The sequence below is a fragment of the Camelus bactrianus genome, chromosome 10 (genome assembly GCF_048773025.1).
Source record: "Camelus bactrianus isolate YW-2024 breed Bactrian camel chromosome 10, ASM4877302v1, whole genome shotgun sequence".
NCBI lineage: Eukaryota > Metazoa > Chordata > Mammalia > Artiodactyla > Camelidae > Camelus > Camelus bactrianus.
Genome location: NC_133548.1, coordinates 41997728 through 42021276, shown reverse-complemented (window position 1 = coordinate 42021276; position 23549 = coordinate 41997728). Strand labels below are relative to the sequence as shown.

Below are 23549 nucleotides of genomic sequence, written 5' to 3'. Positions count from 1 at the left end.
CCTGTAATATTTATATCTTCTCTGCCCACCCACTTCCCACCTGTAAGACAAATGCCCATTTATCTTTCAAGGCACAACTGTCATAAATTCTTTGTAGTGTTCCTTATTGCACCAGGAATTAATGTATAATATAACTATACCTGTTTTAGAACAGTTAGGTTGTAATTTACTGATCTATTTTTCTGTAAGTATGTGTTCTCCTCAAGGGCAGAGACCTTGACTTCTTCCTCTGTATTTCTAACTCTTGGGACATGGTAGTGGTTCAATGTCTACTGAACTGAACGGTACTAGTAGGCTGTCTTATTTCTTGAAGAATGAATACAGGAGCCCCCAATCTTTGATCATAGTATGAAAAAGTTGAAAAGTCCAGGAAAACGCTCCACAAATACTTGTTAATTCTTCACTGGAAAACACAGTAATTAATAATAATAATAATAATAATAATAATAATAATAATAATAATAATAATAATAATAATAATAATAATAATAATATCTGTTCTAGGGCTTTGGAGTAAATTATTCTATAATTGCCTTATATCACTAAACTGTGAATATTAAACTAACATTAACAAATAACAGTACTTCCACACTAATTATAATAATTCACAGATTTCAGAAGCAGAGGTTCTCCAGGAGGAAGGAGCAGCCATGTAAAACTGGAAAGAAAAAGTAAGAGAGGCAAGAAGAAGTTGTGCTGAGAGGGAGGAGGTGGAGGTAGGAATGTGAAACAGTCCTAAAGAACAAGAAGAAAATAAAGAGAGGAAATAAAAGCAAGATACTATTTCCCTGGCCATTGTAAAATTCTGCTGTGCTGGAGGCATCTGCTATAATAAACACATTCATATCTTCTCTAGGCCAAATTTGGATTCAGTCCAGTGTTGATGTCTGTCTTCATTTTCAAACGTTTTTCTGCTGACTTAATTTTTAAGATTAGTATTTGATTTTACAGTAGAAAAAAATATGAAAAAGACCCTTCATCATCACCACTTTTTTTTTTGCCAAAAATGTAATCCTTTTGAGACCTGTTGTAGGCAATGAAATGTATCCAGATCATAAAATCTAAGAAAAACTAAATTCTTTCCCTATTTTGTAGATTTTAAAGAATTTCTCTCATTATTTACCAATGGGGAAAAGATTAACACTGATGAAATACCTATTTTTTAAATATTACTGTAAGATTTTTCTTCTAGGAGCAATCTTAATACCACAAACTATGGGTTCGCTTGGATTGCATCAGTTGGAATTATCTACAAGCTGTGATATCTATGGCAGGACAAATAGGGCCCATATTAATGACTGAGAGGCAAAGCCAGTCAGTTATTCAGTAACTTCTAAGTCAAAGAAATACAAAAGTGCATCTATTGTGATTCTAAATACTTAGTATGTTTTATATTAGAAATATGTGGAAATTAGGGATTTATAAATAATGATATGTGACAGTTATTTACTAAGTTAACTATAACACGCAGTTCATCAGCATTTCCTAACTTTGCCTCCTCCAAGCCAAAGCTCAATGAAATATCCCTGCTGGATATATAGATGAAAATGGTTGGAGGAATGAGGAAGTATGAGTGATGTCAGTTCAATACCTCTAAACAAAGGTACTGGACAAAAAAAGCTCTCAGAAGTATGCCGTGTAAATTGGGATTCACTTGGGGAATGGAATCATAATCAGAGAATACGAACTTTGGAGTCAGGTAGAACTGAGTTTGAGTCCTGGCTCTGCAACTTACTAGCTAAGTGGTACAGATTCTCTCTAAGCCATAGTTCTTTCATCTTAAAATGGGAATAATATTCATTGAGTTGGACTAGTTACAGTAAGCCAAATGTAGCATCTTTTACATAGTAAGAATTCAGTAAATATTAGCTGTCATTATTATTCCTATCACCTTCCTCTGGACTTCTTTTCTTTACCATGTTCTATTAGATACACAGGCTTACATAAGAAGTATCAAGCACTGACATGAAAGACACAGATAAAAGATTTTAGTGTACTCATTTTAGGGGGCAGGAGTAGGGGGCAGGGGTAGGGAGCAGAATTACTGCTAAAGTCTGGTGATAGGAGGGTCATTGCTCAGGAGATGGAAAAGGAAATTCTGTGTTCTCCTTGCTTTAATGTTCACTTTCTGCTTCTCTCATCAGGACAGCTAGGTTTACAAAAATGACCTTTTTTCAGATTTTCAACAGATTTTATTACACCATCTCGAATATACTTGCCTTAGGCTTTTATATTTTTATATGGAAATGATACCTAGGTCTCAAATTTTATTTAGTCAGAAAAGCTAGTGGATGTTTGTCTAGAATATATAAGCAAAAGTTAAAATTTAGCAAAAGAACTAAGCAACTATAAAACCATGTAGACAGAAATATAGAATATATTTCTTCAAACTGAGAAATCATGCTCTTCATCTCACATTCTTCCATATTATTTATTAAAATATAATTAGTTTAATTATGTATTATATTTTGAATTAGGTACAATCTGATGTACCTAAGAATACAAAAGATGATTTAAGCACTCTGGGTGTGAAAAATTTTTCATTAATAATTAACAGTCCTAAAGAAATCTTCAAAACATCACAGGTGAAATTCAAATACACACTATACTCAGTGAAAGAAGCCAGACATAAAGAACATATATTACTCCATTTATATAAAATCTCCAGAAAAGGAAAATTTATAGAGACAGAAAGTATGTAAGTGGTTGCCAGAAAATGGGGAGCAATGGTAAATGGGCATGAAATTTCCTTCTGGAGTGACAGAAATGTCCTAAAATAAGATGGTGGTGATAGCTGTACAGCTGTACAGTAAATATACTAATAGTCCCTGAAATGTAAACTTAAATGAATTTAGTGGTATATAAATTATATTTCAATAAATTTATTAATAAAAATAAATCTTTTATGTGGCTGGATCTTGGAAAAGACACTGTAACATACTGAAAGAAGTGAGAATTTTGGAAAAAAAAAATCTATTTCTACAGAGAATAAGAGCCTGAATAAGGCTCTCGTGCTGAAGTAAGACCTAGCTCAATCAGTAAAACATCTTCAAAGTGTCATCTGCATGGGGGAGATCTTTGGAATTTGGGAAGGCAACACTTTAGGGTGCTTGAACTTAAGGAAACAGGGTGTTGCTTTTTCCTTCCAGGATACACATAAACTACAGTGGGTACCCAAAGGAGAAAGTGTCAGCTCTCCTGGGAGGCATTTTGAGCATCAGTAACCAACAGATGTGCCTCAAAGACATAATGGGAGGGATCTGTCATACTTTGATAGACTCCAGGACACTCTCCAGATTACCTGGGTTATTAAGAACTGCAACAGGGTGACCCTAAAGTGCATGGATCACTGAGGAGAAGGCATTAAATGATGGCTTATGGTGGAGGGGCCCATGGCCTTCACTGCTGCTCACTGCTATCGCTGGGAAAGAATAATGCAAGGGTATTCTATTTGGTTCCACTTCTGCTTTGACTATTGATTTTATCTTATTCTTTAATTATTTTTCTTCCAAAAGAAGCAATATTTAGACAAGAATCTCTGCTTTAAATTTTGAGCATATATTCTAGTTCTCAATTTATAAAACATGACCTTTGAATGAAAAGGACTTGAGTAAACAAAGAGAAGCCTAATGTTACTCATTAACTGTGAAATGACTGCTCTATCAGTAATTAACTAATGGATTGACATTAGACAGTATGTTTCTTGAGGGTAAGGACCATGTGTTATTCATCTACAACTCTGCATCAAAGATAAGCATAGGGCTTGACATCTAATAAAACGTTTGCTGAACTGAGAATGAAACCATCATATAAACAACAAACATACTGTAAATGTGAAAGATTATATTATTCTTCACCGTTAAAGTAACCCTAGCAATTTAAACCTAGCTGTTAAGGCACTACTTTCAAGAAAGGCTTCATAAGTTAAAGAAACATGAATTACAACTTATTAGAAGAAGAAAAAAGTGAGAGGGAACTGTAGGCGGAAAAAACCCTAAATCTGTGGCGGCTGTAACAAATTTCCAAAGATCTAAGATAGATAATGTTACAAGTGGAACATCTTTTACTCTAAGTAAAGCTCTAAAAGATGAACATTATATTTCATCTGGGTCAATAAAGTATTCTGCTTAAGAGAATAGCAAGTATATATATAATTATTTTTTCATCAAAAAGAAAATGTATATGCTAAAACCCATAAACCACTAATATGGGAAATTGAAGATGATTCAAAGAAATGGAAAGATATCCCATGCTCTTGGATTGGAAGAATTAGTATTGTTAAAATGGCCATACTACCCAAAGCAATCTAGATTTAATGCAATCTCTATCAAAATATCCATGACATTTCCACAGAACTAGAACAAAGAATCCTAAAATTTATATGAAGCCACAAAAAACCCAGGATTGCCAAAGCAATCTTGAGGAAAAAGAACAAAGCTGGAGGCATAACCTTTCCAGACTTCAGAGAACACTACAAAGCTACAGTAATCAAAACAGCATGGTACAGAGAGCCCAGAAATAAACCCATGCACCTACAGTTAATTTATGACAAAGAAAGCAAGAATAGACAGTGGAGTAAAGACAGTCTCTTTAACAAGTAATGTTGGGAAAACTCGACAGCTACATCTAAATCAATGAAATTAGAACATTCCCTCACACAATACACAAAAATAAACTCAAAATGGCTTAAAGATCTAAATATAAGACACGATATCATAAAACTCCTAGAAGAGAACATACGCAGAACATTCTCTGACATAAATTGTAGCAATATTTCCTTAGGTCAGTCTCCCAGGGCAACAGAAATAAAAGCAAAAATAAACAAATAGGACTTAATTAAACTTACAAGCCTTTGCACAGCAAAGGAAACCATAAACAAAATGAAAAGACAACCTATGGACTGGGAGAAAATATTTGCAAATAATGCAACCGACAAGGGCAAATTAAACCAATATACACAATCAGCTCATATAACTCAATAACAAAACAAACAACTCACTCAATGAAAAAATGAGCAGAAGACCTAAATAGACAGTTTTTCAAAGAAGACATACAGATGGCCAACAGGCACATGAGAAAATGCTCAGCATCACTAATTATTAGAGAGATGAAAATCAAAACCACAGTGAGGTATCACTTCACACCGGGCAGAATGGCTATCATCAAAAGTCTACAAATAACAAATGCTGGAGAGGGTATAAAGAAAAGGGAATCCTCCTACATTGTTGGTGGGAATGTAAATTGGTGCAGCCATGATGGAGTACAGTATGGAGGTTTCTTAAAAAACTAAAATTAGAGCTACCATATGATCCAGCAATTCCACTCCTGGCCATATATCCAGAAGAAATGAAAATTATAATTTGACGTGCACCCCTATGTTCATAACAACACTATTTACAATAGCCAAGACATGGAAACAACTCAGGTACCCATCAACAGATGACTGGCTTAAGAAGATGTGGTATATATACACACAATGGAATACTACTCAGCTATAAAAAAGAATTAATCATTGCTATTTGTAGCAACATGGATGGACCTAGAGAATATTATACTTAGTGAAGTAAGTCAGATAGAGAAAGCCAAATACAATGTGGTATCATTTATGTGTGGAACCTAAAAATAATACAAATAAATCTGTATACAAAACAGAAACAGGCTTACAGACATAGAAAACAAAATTATGGGTACCAAAGGGTAGAGGGAGGGAGGAAGGGACACATTAGGGGTACAGGATTAACAGATACAAACTACTATATATAAAACAGATAAGCAACAAAGATTTACTGTGTAGTATAGGGATTATATTCAATATCTTGCCATATCAATAAAATCTGAAAAAAAACTGAATTACTTTTCTGTACACCTGAACCTAACACAGTACTGTAAATCAATTATACTTCAATTAAAAAAATTGATGATTTACCTCGGGAGAAAAAAAGAAGAAAAAATAGACACCTGATCCATCATCTCTTCTATCTCCTCACCCAGAGCAGGCTTTAACTTCCACTATTTGCAAAATTACATACATACACATGCAGTCATTAAAAATAATTTGGCATCTATACTAATTAGGCCTGTGGGAGGATCTCCAAGATGTACTAAGTGAAAAAAAGCAAGATGAGAAAACAGTGTGAATGGTTTGATCACTTTTAAAAAAGAAAATTTTATCTGTCTATTCTGGCAATACACAACATTTTTCCCCCAGGAAGAAATCAACTGTCTGAAGAAATTCGTATCTTTCTGTACTATCTGAATTTTCTAACCATGTATATGTACTACGTTAGGAAAATGTCCATCTGGCTTATGTAACTGTGGACCAGTTTAATTTCTTGTTTATTATTTACTGTATTGTAAAGACTAATAAAATTTCCTAGTGGCCACATCAAGGTTTTGTTCATACTGCTGCCCAAGATATTGCCTGGTATAGTAACTTTTTAGGTTGAGATGCTCAACAAACTTTCGTTGCATTGAAAAAAAAAAAAAAGACTAATAAATTTTACTAAATATTTTCAACATAAGTTTAAACAAGACAAGCAGTTGAGTCCATTCACTGAAGCAATGATGAGCAAGGCCCAGGAGTTTATATTCTCTGAACAGTATGAGGATGGCTCATTTGCAGTCTGTGGCCAGAACAATGCAATTTACATCTACAGAATTTTCCTGAAACAATAAATCCACTATGCACCAGAAATAATTTTCCCATAAGACAGAAATTTACAAAGTATCTAAGACTCAGTATGATCCACTGCCTAACCTTTCTGTTGATTATCAACATAGTACCTCTTTCCTCCAAATCTACTTTCCTTTGCCTTGCTTTGTGGTATTGGAGATAAACCTATAAACATTTCTCCTTGGCCAGATAGCACAATTTTAAGCCTTGTTAGAAGGGAGACTGCAGTATGAACTCTTCCTGGTTCTGGTGTGCTTCTTCCTTTTTGTTGCTGTGGCATGTACCTGCCAGTCATGTGTGGGATGCCTAGATGTGCTCATCGTTTTCCAAGTTTCAGCGTATCCCAGAGACGGTGGCGTCCTATCAAGTTTCACTGGCACTCTAGTGAGTAGATTCCTAGCAAGTCTTGCCAGAACTTCAATAGGCAGTTCCCTGCTTCTTGGCCTAAGTCTGTGGCACCTCAGTGAATTTCACCTTGGTGCCATCCAGTGCTCACAGCAACATGTCTCCAACAAGGTTTTCTTGGGGAGTGGCCCTCTCCCAAATTTATTCCTTTCTTGGCTACTTTGCCTGAGCCTTAGAGATAGTAGCTGCTCCCCTTATCTGCTATTCCTGCATTCTTTAAAATTCTCTCTACTTCTTAGTAGTTAATCCCCTGTTACTACTTAATAACTCCTTACGTTAAATTTTTCTTGTTTGTATTACTTATATGGTTTCTTGCTCCTGACTGGAACTTGACTAATTCATGCCCAAATGAAATTAAGCCAAATAAAATCAAGCCAAGCTAACAACAAAGAATTAAACCTATAAACCCATCATAAAACATAAATTTGTATTATTAAGCTTGATAATAGAGAGAAAAGCATGGCATACAGCTAAACTTGTTAATTAACTGCATTAAAAACCCCCACAGTGTGATAGTTTTGTATTGGGTAAACTAAGCTAAACTACAGCTTTATTTCCCAGAATTCTCTTTCCTCTATGATTGCAGGTTAAGGTTGACCACAAGACAAATCAAAGATTTGGAAGGCAAAAATGAAGCAGTAGCCATTACACTCTGAAGGTCAGTATAGAATGCCAGGCACTGCTGCATCTCATACACTTTGTCACTGATCTGCTGGATCATCTTGATGTGTGGAAAGAACTGAGCTCACACTTCCTCTAGTTCCTGCTGGATCTTCCTTTAGCTTCCCCTAGTCCAGGGTCAGGCACATGTATGGCCAACAGTGCTGCTTCTTTTTTCAGGCCATGTGCTTTCTTGAGGTTGGAGGAAGTAAGAAATATATACAGGGTGTAGTTTGTCCTTGTTCTTCCTTGTGTCACATCCAGCTTTTTCTTCCTGATGACTTGACCTATAGGGTCAGGCCCACAGGCAGACCCTAATTCAAAGCTTTTCATAAACTTCTTCCCTAGCTTCCATAACAATATAAAAGCTGGTCCCTGTAATAGATTCCTTACTTCCTATCACTCATGGTGCTTTTGCTGTGATGATCAAACCCTCACTAATACACACTGTGAAGTGGATAAACGTTCCAGCTTTAAAAAAAAGATCTTAAGTAATCTAGATCACTTCAGCAACTGAATTTTCTACTGTCAATTCTTATTTTCCCTATGTTTCTTCTTATTTATTTCTACCTAATATCTAAGTTTAAAAAATATCTCAGATATTACAGTGAAAAATTGTTAAAACGTCATTTTCTTTAACAAATGCCCATGGGAGGGCCCATAAGGAGGATAGTTAGAACCAAGCTTTCTGGCTTCAGAAGAGTAGTATGTATACATTTAAGGAAAACTAGAGTGGGCCTGGAGATGGGCTTAAGCTGAGGAGGGAAGACCAAAGACGATGCTCCAGCTGGTTGTCAATAGTTTCTAAACCCACATTCATTTACTTCACATTTTTAAGATTTGTCCTTGTTTCTTAAGCACGCTCAGTATGACCTGTCAGTTCTCAGAAGTGTGAGACTCATAAATTCCATTTTTTGTTTTAGAAGAGGATGGGAAGGTAAGTAAGGAGAAAAAGGAATGTGCAATGACTCAGCAGCAGAGAAAGAGATCCTGATTATGGAGAACCTTGGAGAACCTCTGAGTTAAGATCTTTAATTCCAAGACCGTGGGCAAAATATTTGAAGTAAAGCTTTTTAAAAACTGATCTTATCAATAAATATTTATTGAGGACCTACTAGTTGCAGGCAGGTAGCGAGGCCTCATCAATTAGAAATGGATGAAATGAAAAGGATGCGCAGAACAAAAAAGAGCAACAGAATACTGTCAGCATTTAAGGGCACGAATCACTCCATGGCTAGGACTCTAGTTGAAGCACCTGATTTGGTGCCTAGTTCTCTACTAAAACAGATCTGAATATTTGATAATCTCTCTTGACTTAGAGCCCAGGAAATACAGAGTAGCTTAAGCTACAAGCACTTCCATACCACCTGCCTGAAGTCCTGGACCTCCTGAAGTGAACGGCATGTAGCTGAACAGTGAGGCAGCCTGGCTGCCGCAGGTTTACTGTTTCCTACTGTACATTTCAGAAGGACAGATTCAATGTGCTGTCCAGAGTGTGGCTATTTAATTCCTTACAAGTCTTTCACAGGAAAAGAGAGAATAAGAATTTGCTGGGTTTGTCTGTCATAAGAACTAATCTCTTTATGAAAAGGCATGGATTGGAGAACTACAATAAATGACAGAATTAAGAAAATCACTGAACATTCCAGAAAATTTTCTGAAGGTTCACAGAAATTGCCAATGAAGTTAAACTCTAATTCCTGCCCCCATTTATTTATTTAGTTTGTTCATTCATTCATCCATTCCACAAAGATTTACTGACTGACATTGGGATATAACAATGAACATGAGAGACAATATCCTAGCCCTGTGAAATCTACTTTCTATGGTGGGGAAAACGGTCAAAGGTAAACTAATCAATACGTAACAGTTTCAGGTGTTATAAAGTACTATAAAGAAAAATGAAGTAGGAATGGAATGGCGGGTTTTAGCTTACAGGATAAACATTATGTATTACATTTCTTATACATAATATGCAATAAGTGCTATAATAAATTTAACCACAGATATGTCTTAGATATACAAAGGGGACAGGATTCATGTAGTCTCACGATAAATCAAACTGAATACATTTACATATTGTACAATCATAATGACATATATAGACCAATGAAACTTACCCTATAGAAAGCACTGGTCAAAGGAAGTAATGCTGCAGCAATGCTATATTCTTCTAAACTCGAACAATCCTTAAACAAGACAAAGAGAAATGAGCATTATTAGGACGTTTACCAGAAATCATAAATATATGGAAACAAAAATTTATGATATATTATTTACTGCCCTATAGGGTTTTTACTTTTATTTCAAATTGTCTATAATGTTTACCTCGGTAAGTTTGAAAAGAGAAGTTTAAAAAAAAAAGTCCTTGAAGCACATCCTTTTAGAAATGATAAAAAAATACATTTGAGAAAGATATTTTCATACACTATTGGTGAGCAGCTACTTTTACTTTCCTGTTTTACAAAAATGGTGTTAAGAGCTGTGCAATTTGTCTTAAAAATTTTTGGAGGGGATTTTTAGTATATTTAACTACTGGATTTCATTGAATCTAAGATACGCACTTTTACTCACATTTTAACTTCTCTGAGACTGGAATGCATGCTATAATTGGTTGGAAATATTTTTTCTGTGTTACAAAGGATTTATATGTAAAAATTTTGTTATTGATCAGGTGAGAAATTGATGCCAAAAACCCCTTGGATGAAATATTGCTGGGGAACAGGACAGCCAGAAAATCTCACTGGGAAGGTAAAATGGTGCAGCTGCTAGGAAAACAGTACGGCAGTCCCTCAAAAATTGAAAAATAGAATTACCCTATGATCGACCTATTTTACTTTCTGGGTATATACCCAAAACAACAACTTGAACAGCCGTAGGGGGGCCATGACCTGGAACAATGCCCAAGGGCAGCAAAAGCTGCAACTGGCCTCCTCCTTAGACTGAGGTACAGTAATTACAGCCTCAACTTTAGACAATATAACTGTCCATCAAAATGCAAATTCATCAGCCATCAGTTATGCATATGTTTGTATGAATTGATTTTAAACTCACAGATCTGGGACCCTAGATATCAATTATTCTAATGTAATTCCTTCACTTTTCAGATGAGAAAAAAGGGCCTAGAAGTCAGACAGTACTAGAATCTGGATTTATCTACCTATTAGCCTGGTGCTTTTTCTTCTAAACACCACCTTTTGTACTTGATTGCTTTTCTCATATTCTTGGGGTGAAGGGTATGAGTTTTTTGAGCTTCCAGCACTAATTTTGGAGTGTGAGGGAGGGAGGACAGGAAGAACAGGCCTCAGTAGGAGAGCAGTTGGAGGCTTAGAGCAATGAAAGGGCACCGGTGCCAGGGACAAAGTTTCCAGCAAGAAGGAGGAAGGGTCAGAAGGCAAAGTGAAAATACATCACAGACGTCCTTGGCCTACTTCAAAATACTACTCAGGCTTGGCAGGGCTAAGGGTAGAAGTGGGGAGGATGTAGTACTGCCTTGAGGGAAAAAAGGAGGAAACTTCCTTTCATAAGTCATGGCCCAAAGGTGGGCATCTCCTCTAATGCTAGTCTTGCCTAGCGTGAGTACAACTGGTATTATGATCTGCTGAAAAGAGTTCTTGATTGAATTTCATGCATTTTCAACTCTGACAAACACCGCTATAGAAAACATTGGATGTTCAACTCCAGAGAATACTGAAACAATACTGGGTTACAAGACAAATCTCTGCAATAAAGAATCATTCTCATATAGCTGACATTCTCTGACCTCCCCCCCAAAAAAAACCACCAAAGGCCGTGTAGTTGTAAAGGAAAGGAAGCTGCTTGAGGAGTTATGACATCCCAATGGGTAGTTTAATGAATCTTGGTAGAGGAGGACCAGATGAATACTAAGATTTTATGCAATACTTTGATTCTATAATAATTACGAAGGATCCAAGTACACTATGGAGGAAAATCCAAGAGAGAAGAGAGATGAAAAAGGAAGGTCACTGGTAGAGGAAGGTCACTGGTAGAGCAAGGTCTCTGACATGTGGCTGCTAGTCAATATGGGCCCCACTTCCAAGGGGGAAATAGCTCATTTCCAAGAAAAGCAAATAAACAGAATTTATATTAATCATCAAAATCCCTGAATATATCAGCAAATATTACATATTAGGAGAGAGAAGCTTGGCACTACAGGGAAGACTGAGACCTACCTTAGAGGTTTCTATGGGGGTAGCCAGTGGGGGGTGGGGGTGGGGAGCAGCCTCAGACTGTTCTGCAAACGCTAGTTTTTATGGAGTATTGACAGCTGATACTTGAGGAGAAGTAGAGGAAATGATGGTTAAACAAAATAAAACAAAGTGTTTTTGTTTGTTTAAAAAAAAACTGTAGAACTTCAAAGGATTTTTAACTGTGACTGTATGGAGGGAATTTGATAAGCAGTGTTTCCAACCTAATTTGACAATGAACTATTTCTTAGAAAGCAATTGAAAAAATGATTGACAATAAAAAAAAAAATTCTGAGAGCATTCCAACCAAAAGATCATAAAAAACTTAGTTACAGGGTTTTATTCCTTGACATGGTGGATTTCATATTCTGACAGGCATTTTTGCTGAAAACAAAAAATGCTAGATAATATATTTAAAAATCTTTATTGCAAAGCAATGAACTGGCAAGAAAGTAAGGAATACTCAGCCCAAAATCTAAGTTAAGTGGGAACTTGGAGACATAAACAGAGCACTGAAGTGATTTTATTTCAGAAACAGTTGGCGAACAAAGTAAATTTGAGTTTAGTTTTGAACAACTCAAAGGACCCAAAAGAAAGAGACAAAACCCAGTGCTTGCTAAAGGAAGGAAGTCCACTAGGAGAACTACCATAAGGCTGGGCTCCTTAGGGCCACCTAGAACACCAATGGAAAGTCTGAGATATAAAAAGATAACTTAGCAAGGGAAGTGATAAATATGTGTGTGAACTAACCAAACACTGACTATACAAAAAATGAAAATAATGTCTTTTGATATTAAATAAAAATAAGATACAACTAAAATTACAACCACAGTAGCACAGATATTGTAAGGCGGTGCTGGATTTTGATAAATTAAGTAAGCATTTACATTTTTCTGTATTATTGCCAAAGGAATAGAAACAGAATGGGCTACAACTTCTAAACTAGTGGAGGAAAAAATGGACTAAGAGAAAAACAAACACAAAAACCTACAAGCCAACAGAAAGCAAGAGAAAGGAAAAGGAACCCAGAGAAAGAAAACAATATGAAAAGAACAAATTAAGATGGTAGGAATAAACTAAAAAAAGAAAAAAAACAACCCCCCCTCAAAAACAGAAACAGACCAAATATTCTGGTTAAAACCACAAATATTGTAAATGAATTAAAAAACTAGAATTCAAATATTTGTTGTTTAAAAAGATGTATCTATTACTTAAGGATACACAAAAGGATGGAAAAAGATGTACCACAAAAAATATCAAATGAAGCTGAGATTATATTAATAATCACAAAAAAAAACTTAAGGTAAAAAGCATTACTAAATAAAAAGAAGTATTATATAAAATAGCTCAATTTACCAGAAAGATATAACAGTTTTAAATAGGCATAAACTTAATAAATAACTTAGCCTCAAAACACGTAAAGCAAATAATGACAGACATATAAAGAAAAATGGATAAATCCACAACTGCATTGAAAGATTTTAATATATCTCTCACTAATTAATAGATCAAACAGGTAGAGAAATCAATAATCCTATAGAAGATTTTAAAAAAGTGCAAATGAAAATATACAGAACACTATATACAAAAACCTACTTGATCTATTTATACTCTAACACTGTACCCAAAACTGTTCACATGGATTTAGAAAACCTGACTTTATACTAGACCACAAAGTAAGTCTCAGTAAATTCTAAAAGATTAATATTATATAGACATGGCTGTCAGACCATAGTACAATTAAGTTAGAAATGAGTAATACAAGTAAGATACTTAAAATTGTACCCAGCACATAGCAAGTACTCAATACGTGATACAGTTACTACCACTGAGGCTACAATATGCGCACACTAATGTTTAGTATACAGCACACTGTATAACTATTTTTCTTTCTCTTTACTAAACTATTAGCTCTTTGATAGTATTTTTATAGTAGTAAATAAGAAGCAGTATTGATATTCATGGAAAGTTACCAAATGATTTGTGCCTTTTTCAGAATGTCACAAAGCAGAAAGATCAGTAGAAACAAATCTTGCCAGGTCTTAGATTTCTAGAATGAGCAGTGAGAGTAATTAGCAGGTTATTCCTTTGAAAGACAATTTCAATTCATTCAAAGAATATTTATTATCTACTTTATGGTAGGCCTTTTATAGCTAACAAACTCAGGAAACTATCACAAGAGGTGACACAGAGGACAAATGAGAGCACATTTTAAAGGGCTGAGAAAAATTCACGGCTGAATTGAACATATATATGAGGGACAACCATGTTCATTCGTGATGTGTCTTTGGGCGTGATTGCTGAAGTCAGGTTACTGGTTGGATAGATCTTAAGTTACATCAAATGACCTCTGGTTTTAAATTCAAGGACATGAGTTTCAGATATAAAAAGAATGACTACTAGAACTATCTGAGTAATGTCACTCAGCCTCACCTATTGAAATGAGCATGTACCACAGAGAAGAGAAGAACAAAGAGAAGGGAGGAGAGGAGGAGAAAGGAAGATGGGGCAGAGGGAGACAGAAAGACAGACAGACAAAGGGTAGGGAGTAGGGAAAGAGAATGAATCAGTGAGAACTCCCTTCAAAGGAATGAGAAAATCAACTGAGAGATGACTTTGAAGGCAGTCATTACCTTGGAGTCACTTTTAGGTTTTTATTTTAAAATAAAGTCAGGCTGGGAAAACTGGATATCCATATGAATAATGAAACTGGACTCCTAACTGTGCATATCATACACAAAAATCAACTCAAAATGAATTAAAGACTTGAACATAAGACCTGAAACTATACAACTCCTAGGAGAAAACAGGCGGGAAGCTACTTTACATTATTCTTGGCAATGATTTTTTGGATTTGATACTAAAAGCAAAAATAAACAAATGGGACTACATCAAACTAAAAAGCTTCTGCACAACAAGAAAACCATCAACAAAATGAAAAGGGAATCTTATACAATGGGAGAAAATATTTGCAAACCATCATATATCCAGTAAGAAGTTAATAGCCAATATATTCAAGGAACTCATACAACTCAGTAGCAAAAAACCAAATGACCCAATTAAAAAAATGGGCAAAGGAATTCAACATTTTTCCAAAGAAGACATACAGAGAAGACAAAGAAGGCATGGCCAACAGGTACATAAAAAAGTACTCATCACTGATCATTAGGGAAATGCACATCAAACACAATGAGGTATCACTCATTATTAGAATGACTATTATCAAAAAGACAAAAAATAAGTGCTGGTGAGGGTGTGTAGAAAAGGGAATGTTTTTTGGTGGGAATGTGAGTACAGTTACTATGGAAAACAGTGTGGAGATTTCTCAAAAAATTAAAAATAGAACTCTCGTATGATCCAGCAATCTCACTTCTGGATATATATGCAAAGGAAACAATATCATTATCTCGAAGAGATACCTGTACTCTCATGTTCAGTGCAGCATTGTTCACAATAGCCAAGGTGTGGAAGCATCCATTCAATGGATGAATGGATAAGGAAAATGTGGTTTATATATGCAATGGACTATTATTCAGCCTTAAAAAGAAAAGAAATCCTGCTATTTGTAATAGCATGAATGAACTTGGAAGGGATTATGTAAATGAAATAAGCCAGACAAAGAAAGACAAATACTGCGTGTTATTACTTATAGATGGAATCTGAAAAAAAGCGAACACAAAAACAAAAAATTTGAACTGAGAAACACAGAGTAGAATGATTGCCAGAGGCTGGGGCATGGGAGAAGTGGGAAGATGTTGGTAAAAGGGTACATATAAGATGAATAAGTTCTGACACACTAACGTGTAAGATAGTGACTATAGTTGATAATACTGTATCACATAGTTAAAATTTGCTAAGAAAACAGAACTAAAAAAAAAAGAAAAAAAAAATAGAACTTAAGTATTCTCACCCCTCCCCCAAAAGGTAAATACGTGAGGTGATGGAAGTGTTAATTAATTCAATTGTGGGAATCCTTTCACAATGTATACTATATTAAGTCATCGTGTTGTACATTTAAACTATATTGCAATTTTATTTGTCAATTATACCTCAATATAGCTGGAAAAAAAAATATAGGCCAGGTAGGAAAACACCACATCTTTTTCCTGTATAGTATCACTGTATATTCTCTATCATCTCTATGGATTTTATAAAATAATCACAGAATACGGCAAAATATGTGAATCATCTTTTTCTTCCTCACTTATTCCTCACTCCCTTGCTCAGGACACTGCTATGCACAAGAATGTCATCCCCTGTGTCCGAGCACATCTGAGTTTCTTTAGCAGAAATGCCTTGAATGTTTCTAAAGACTGTCATGAGGCCCAAGGCAATAAAGTTCAACAGACTTGAGCTGTAATCTTCTCCTAAGGAAATGGTTGGGATGCCAAGATGCCTTTTGACTTTGATTTCACAGCAGGGTTTCATTTGTAATGATGCTGTCCAAACTTTAAATGACAACAGCTGTGATATGAAGTCCCACACACTCATTTATAAAAATTTCCCACAAATTAAAAAAAAAAATTAACAATGGGGAATTTCAATCTATGACCAATTAGCAGGGTACAGGCAATCATAAAACATTTAGGAGCTATTTATTATCTCACAAAATGTTTACACATTGTAGTGCATGTCTCAAACCTGAGCACCAGTCAAATGCTGATTGCAAAATATAAATATAAAATTCTTTGCAAATCACGTTAGAGACATTCTAATTTAATTAGACTGAAAAATGGAAAAATTTTGAAACAATAAGTACAACTATTGACATACCAATAGTATTCGGGAATAGTGCAGTTATCCGTTGGGGAATCAGTCCATAAATGCACATCCTAAAGTCCCCTGTGCTTTGGCCACAAAACAGCAAAGTAGTTATAGGCATACCAAGCAATTTATAAACTTGCAAGGACTTGAATGCTTATACATGTTTTATTCTAAACTTTGCTATGTGGTTTACCTTCAATTTTCCTCCTACAATTGAAGAGTAAGCCCTGCAATCTTAATTTCCAATTACCCTCAATTACTTCATAGTTTGGATTTGCATATCTTTGAAGTGTCATGGGCAGCATTCCTTTTTCATGAAACTATGGAATTTCTCAAAAATGATATACTTAAACATTAAAGAAAAAATGAAATTGAAAGGCACAATGTCTTACAAAATTGACTTTTCTATAGTTTAGATAAGACATAGATCGGAATTGTCCAGAACATTGAGAACATTCATATCTTCTACAGAAGGATAATTAAAACTACAGAAGCTAAAAATACCTTTTTATATCATGTTATTCTCCTGTTCAAAAATCTCAGCTATGTTCTGACCATTACAGGATACAGACCAAACTCTCCTGCCAGGCTTGTAAGCCCTCCGTGGTGTGGACCCATCTCCGCATCCATCCATATCACCCTCCTGCTATAAGCTGCAGCTCTAGTCAGTTTGCTTTACCATCTATTTCACATCATCATTAATCCTCCTAAATCTAAGATCCCCGGAATGCCATCCATGCCTTGCCCTGTCGTTTACATTGTTCCCCCATGGCACCTCCATATGCATGCCCCCCTGCTTTATGAATGAGGGGCATTTGAGCTGGACTAGAAGATGAATAGGCTCTTTGGACTTGTTTCTTCTACATCTCTCTCTAATTTTTAAATTTTATATGCCAGTTAATGGCTATTTTGCATATGGTTTTAATTTCAGTGTCAAAACATATATAAAAGTTAAACATGACAACCTATATATATTCTGATTGGAAATAAAGCCCAATGATTTTGATTTTAAGAAAAGCATCATATTTTGCCTCAAGAGAGGTTTCTAATATTGAGCTAGCTTATGTTTATTTAAATGGATTTTAAAATTTTTTAAATAAACCTGAAGAAATGTTATTATTATGGTTATAGACCAAACACTATTTCACTGTTTAAAGACTATGTGTAGTATATTGGAAAAAGCACAGGACTGAACACCATTAAGACCATATTCTTATTCATAGTATGTTACTGTCTGGTTCTGTGATCTTGAGTAAATTACTTTACCTCTCTGGACCTGAGTTTCTTAATCTAGAAACGGATTTGGATTCAGTGACCGCTAGGACCTTTACTTTTATATCTTCCTTGTCAAAACCTTCTTGAATTTCATTTCTTATTTCAACTGGTTCAATTATTAAAATATTCATCAAGAAAGGGAATGACTCTTTTTTGTGGTTATCTAGGCAAATATCCCCTGCAAATACTTTGGCTATAACAGCAGATTCCAGAGGCCAGTTGCATGAAGTTTACAGAACACAATGTTAGGCTCAAAACGTGTTCATGACAAACCACATCAGGAAAGAGCGTCCTTAAAAATTACTTCATCTCTAACGAGAAATGTCTCAAGAGGCCGTGGCAGTGATTAAAACCTTGGCTGAACAACTTTCTTTCTGATGCATTATTGATAGAAAAGTCATTCCTCAAACTGCAAAACCTGCTCTAAATACACTCTAATTAAATACCACCACCAACACCACAAATAAGGGCGGAATTGCACTTCACAATGGAGAGCCTAAGAGATTTAAATCAAGTGGAAGAATTTTTGCTACAGTGAGACAGACTACAGGGGGAGGTGAGACTCTGAAAACATGGTTACAATATTTCAGTCCAAATATAATTCTCAGTGCACAGGAAAATAAGGGCAACTGTTTATTATGGTTGTAAAATTTTGAACCTGTCAAAAAGTTGAGTAACCTTAAAGAATGTAGTTATACAAAAAGGGGCATGTCTTCTTGACTCCAAAACAGGTTGTAGACCATTTTCTAGCCTGGTTCTTCCAGGCACATGGTTGTCATGCTTTGAACTGCAGGAGAAGGGATTTAGCAGTGACCCTTCGTAATATACCATATTACTGCCAAGTGTCTGTATGTAATTGATTTTCCTCACCTTGTTAAAAGTGCAACTCTAATTCCTGGCCCCAAATGCCTGCCTTAAGTTCAGCCAAATATTGCAGTGAGTGAATGTCAATGAAGTATGAAGTGTAACCCAGACACAGAGTTCATTGTCTTGTGGTGATAATTTCATAGGTGTACATATACATGTTTAAAAAGTTATCAAGTTTGTACACTTGAAATATGTTCAGTTCATTGTATGTTAAAAGTTCACTTTAAAATGTTACAAAAAACTATTATCAGTGCAACGGTAAGAGTATATAAGGTATGAGTAAAGTGGCCATTTCTACCTGAGCAAGACCTGAAAGATAAAAGCTGAGCTGAGGCTTGAATGATCTCTCCACCAGATATGGGGGAAACTGAAGGGTAATAGGCATTGTAGGACAAAAAAGTTGAACAAAGGTACAAAGGCAAAACACAGTTTGGTCACTGTACTGTAAAGAAGGTGGCTGAGTGGAATTTAATCTGGTTAGGATGACATGTGGTGATACATATAAAGCTAGAAAGAAACACATAGCTTTGATGTCATCTAAGACATTTTAACCTTACTTGGTAAGTGACGAAAGTGAAAATTTTATATACATCTGAATTTGTTTATTTCTAAACGCACATCTGAATTTGCTTCCTCCTAAAACTCCACTTAAATTATAGTAGACATACTATTTTCTCAATGTAATCCCTATCAAAATTCCAAAGGTACTTTTCACAGAAATAGAATAAATAATACTAAAATTTCTATGGAAAGACAAAAGACCCCAAAGAGCCAAAGCAATCTTGAGAAACAACAACAAAGCTGGAGGTGTCATGCTCCCTGGTTTGCAGGACACCAGACCCAACTGAAGCTGGGTGTACCATACTCCTGTTACTCTACTGGGCTCCTAGAACTCTGGCAGCCAGGTTTTTACATTCCAGGTGGAAGACTAGAAGATTACTTTCTGGGAAATCTGAACAGCTCTCTTTCCACCCCCCCCCCAAAATTAAAGATACTGATATTGAGGGTTCCCCTATAAACAGACAGTCAAATACTACCAGACATCCAAGCAAAGCTTCTAACATAAAGGACAAAGACCAAAAGAAAAAATTGTCCAAAAAAACTATGGAGAGATAGAAATCATGCAACTCTCTCTCAATATCCTCAGACAGATATGTGAAGTTATTACATTCATGAAACAAAATCAGAGTACCAAAAAAAAGAGAATATTCAAAGATTAAAAGTATCCTTGGGTATAAAAACATGATAGCTGAAATGTAAAATTTAATAGAAGGGTTGGAAGATAATGTTGAGGTAATTTCCCAGAGGATAAAGCAAAAAGGCAGAGGCAGAAAATAAAAGAAAATAAAATTAGAAGACTGGTCTGAGAAGGTCAACATCAGAATAGTATAAATCCCAGAAGAACAAATTGAGAAAATAAAGGAAAGGAAATCAAAGAAAATAACTGAAGAAAACTGCCCAGAATTTAAGACAGGAACTTCCAGATTGAAAGGGCCTAACAAGTTTCCAGCACAAAACATACAATTAGCCCAATGACATCAGGGAACATTATTGTGAAATTTTAGAAGACTGGAGTCAAAGACAAGATCCTACAAATTTCCATAGAGGAAAAACACAAGTTTCATAGGAAGGGTAAAGGAAGGCAAGCATGATTCAGTGAGGGGAATTTATCAACTTAATCCATTTTATCAACACATTAAGGGAGAGAAAATCATATAATTATAATAGGTGCTGAAAAGCCATAAAAATATTTATCAGTCAATACATATAATATAACTAAGTAAAACAGAAATAGAAGAAAGCCAGCAAGCTTTAGTAAGGAATGTTCACTAAAGCCAAATAATAAATATTACCCTAAATGACAAAACACTAACCACTTCAATCAGGAATGAGACAGGGATGACTTCTATGAGATTTTTATTTAACACTGTCTTGGAGGTTCTGGCAAACAGAATGAGACATGAAAATGAAATTAATAAATGGTGAAAACATTGTCAAAGAAATAAAACCATCTTTTGGGGGGACTAGTACTATTGGATGCCTAGAAAACCCAAGACACTGTAATAGAAAACTGAAATTAATAAGATAATTTGGTAAAATGGATAGATATGAAATAAATATACAAAATCAACAGCTTTCATTTATTTTAGTAAAAAGTTACTAGAAATGGAAATGGGAAAAGCAATCCACAATAGTAATATAAACTATCAAGTACTAGGGAATACTACATTTAACAAAGCAAACAATTTATGAGACAAAAACTTTAAAAGCTTATTGGATGGCATAAAACAGAAATTGAAAAACTGGACAGCACATGTAAATCAATGAAGTTAGAACACTCCCTTACACCATACACAAAAATTAACTCAAAATAGATCAAAGACTCAAACATAAGACAAGATACAACAAACTTCCTAGAAGAAAATATAGGCAAAACATTATCACATACATCTCAAAAATGTGCTCCTAGGGCAGTCTACCCAAGCAATAGAAATAAAAGCAAGAATAAACAAATGGGACCTAATGAAACCTATAAGCTTCTGCATAGCAAAGGAAACCATAAGTAAAACAAAACAACCTACACAACAGGAGAAAATTTTTGCAAAAGATGAAACCGACAAAAGCTTGATCTCCAGAATACATAAGCAGCTCATACGACTTAATAAGAAAAACAAACAACCCAACCCAAAGAAGGGCAAAAGACCTAAACAAGCAATTCTCCAAGGAAGCCATACAAATGATCAGTAGGCACATGAAAAAATGCTCAATATCACTACTTATCAGAGAAATGCAAATCAAAACTACAATGAAGTATCACCTCACACCAGTCATAAATGCCATCATTCAGAAGTCCACAAATGACAAATGCTAGAGAGGCTGTGGAGAAAAGGGAACCCTCCTACACTGCTGGTGGGAATGCAGTTTGGTGCAGCCACTGTGGAAAACACTATGGAGATTCCTCAAAAGACTAGGAATAGACTTACGATAGGACCCAGGAATCTCGCTCCTGCGCATATATCCAGAAGGAACCCTACTTCAAAAAGACACCTGCACTCCAGTGTTCATAGCAGCACTATTTACAATAGCCAAGATATGGAAATAGCACAAATGTCCATTGACAGATGACTGGATAAAGATGTGGTATATTTCTACAATTGAATACTATTCAGCCATAAACCCCGACAACATAATGCCATTTGCAGCAACATGGATGTCCCTGGAGAATGTCATTCTAAGTGAAGTAAGCCAGAAAGAGAAAGAAGAATACCATATGAGATTGCTCATATGTGGAATCTTTAGAAAAAAGGAGAAGGGGAAGGGGGGAGGGGGAGGAGAAGGAGGAGGAGAAGGAGAAGGAGAAGGAGAGGAAGAGGAAGAAGAAGAAGAAAGAAGAAGAAGAAGAAGAAAGAAGAAGAAGGAAGAAAGAAGGAGAAGGAGGAGAAGGAGGAGGAGGAGAAGGAGGAGGAGAAGAAGAAGGAAAAGGAGAAAGAAGAAAGGAAGAAGAAGAAGGAGGAGGGGAGGAGGAGAGGAAGAGGAAGAAGAAGAAACAGACTCACAGACATAGAGTACAAACTTGTGTTTGCCAAGGGGGAGGGGGGTGGGAAGGAGGAGATTGGGAGTTCAAAATTTGTAGATACTGATAGGCATATGCAGAATAGATAAACAGGATTATACTGTATAGCACAGGGAAATATATACACAAGATGTTGTGGTAGCTCATGATAACACAACCACATAAAATTTATGGGACACAGCAAAGGCAGTGCTAAGAGGGAAGTTTACAGCAATACAGGCCTTCCTCAAAAAAGAACAATCTCAAATAAACAATCTAACCCACCAGCTAAAAGAGTTAGAAAAAGAAGAGCAAAAACCCCTAAAAGGCAGCAGAAGGAAGGTAATAAAAAAAGATCAAGGAGAAAATAAATAAAATAGATTAAAAAAACATAGAAAAAAATCAATCAAACCAAAAGCTGGGTTTTTGAAACAGTAAATAAAATCGACAAACCTCTGGCCAAACTCACAAAGAAGAAAAAAGAGAGAGCACAAACAAGCAAAATAAGAAAGGAAAATGGAGAAATTACAACAAATAACATAGAAATACAGAATATCATACGAGAATATTATGAAAAACTATATGGAGCCAAAATGGATAACCTAGAGGAGATGGACAAATTTCTGGAAACATACAGTCCACCAAGATTGAACCAAGAAGAAACTGACCACTTGAACAAACAGGTCACTAGAAATGAAACTGAATTAGTGATTAAAAAAACCTCCCTAGAAATAAAAGTCCAGGACTGGATGGCTTCACCGGGGAATTCTACCAAACATACAAAGAAGAACTCATATCAGTCCTTCTCAAACTCTCCCAGAAGACTGAAAAGGAGGAGATACTCCCAAAATCATTCTATGAAGCCACCATCACCCTGATACCAAAACCAGGCAAAGACACTATCAAAAAAGAGAATTATAGACCAATATCACTGATGAACATAGATGCAAAAATCCTCACCAAAATATCAGCAAATAGAATCCAACAGCACGTAAAAAAGATTATACATCATGACCAAGTGGGGTTCATCCCAGGGACACAAGGGTGGTTCAACATACGCAAATCAATCAATGTAATACATCACATCAACAAGAGAAAGGACAAAAACCACATGATCATCTCAACAGATGCAGAAAAAGCATTT

At 35.5% G+C, this 23549-nt stretch overlaps 1 protein-coding gene across 4 annotated transcripts in view; it reads right to left on the bottom strand.

The window, feature by feature from the left end:
• Positions 1-23549, bottom strand: part of SBF2 (SET binding factor 2) — a 382671-nt gene that overhangs the window by 96626 nt on the left and 262496 nt on the right. For all 4 annotated transcript variants that reach the window (XM_074372406.1, XM_074372407.1, XM_074372408.1 and 1 more), the window contains exon 17: positions 9859-9927. In XM_074372406.1, coding sequence (XP_074228507.1) covers positions 9859-9927 — 69 coding nt within the window. The remainder of the gene's footprint in view (positions 1-9858; positions 9928-23549) is intronic.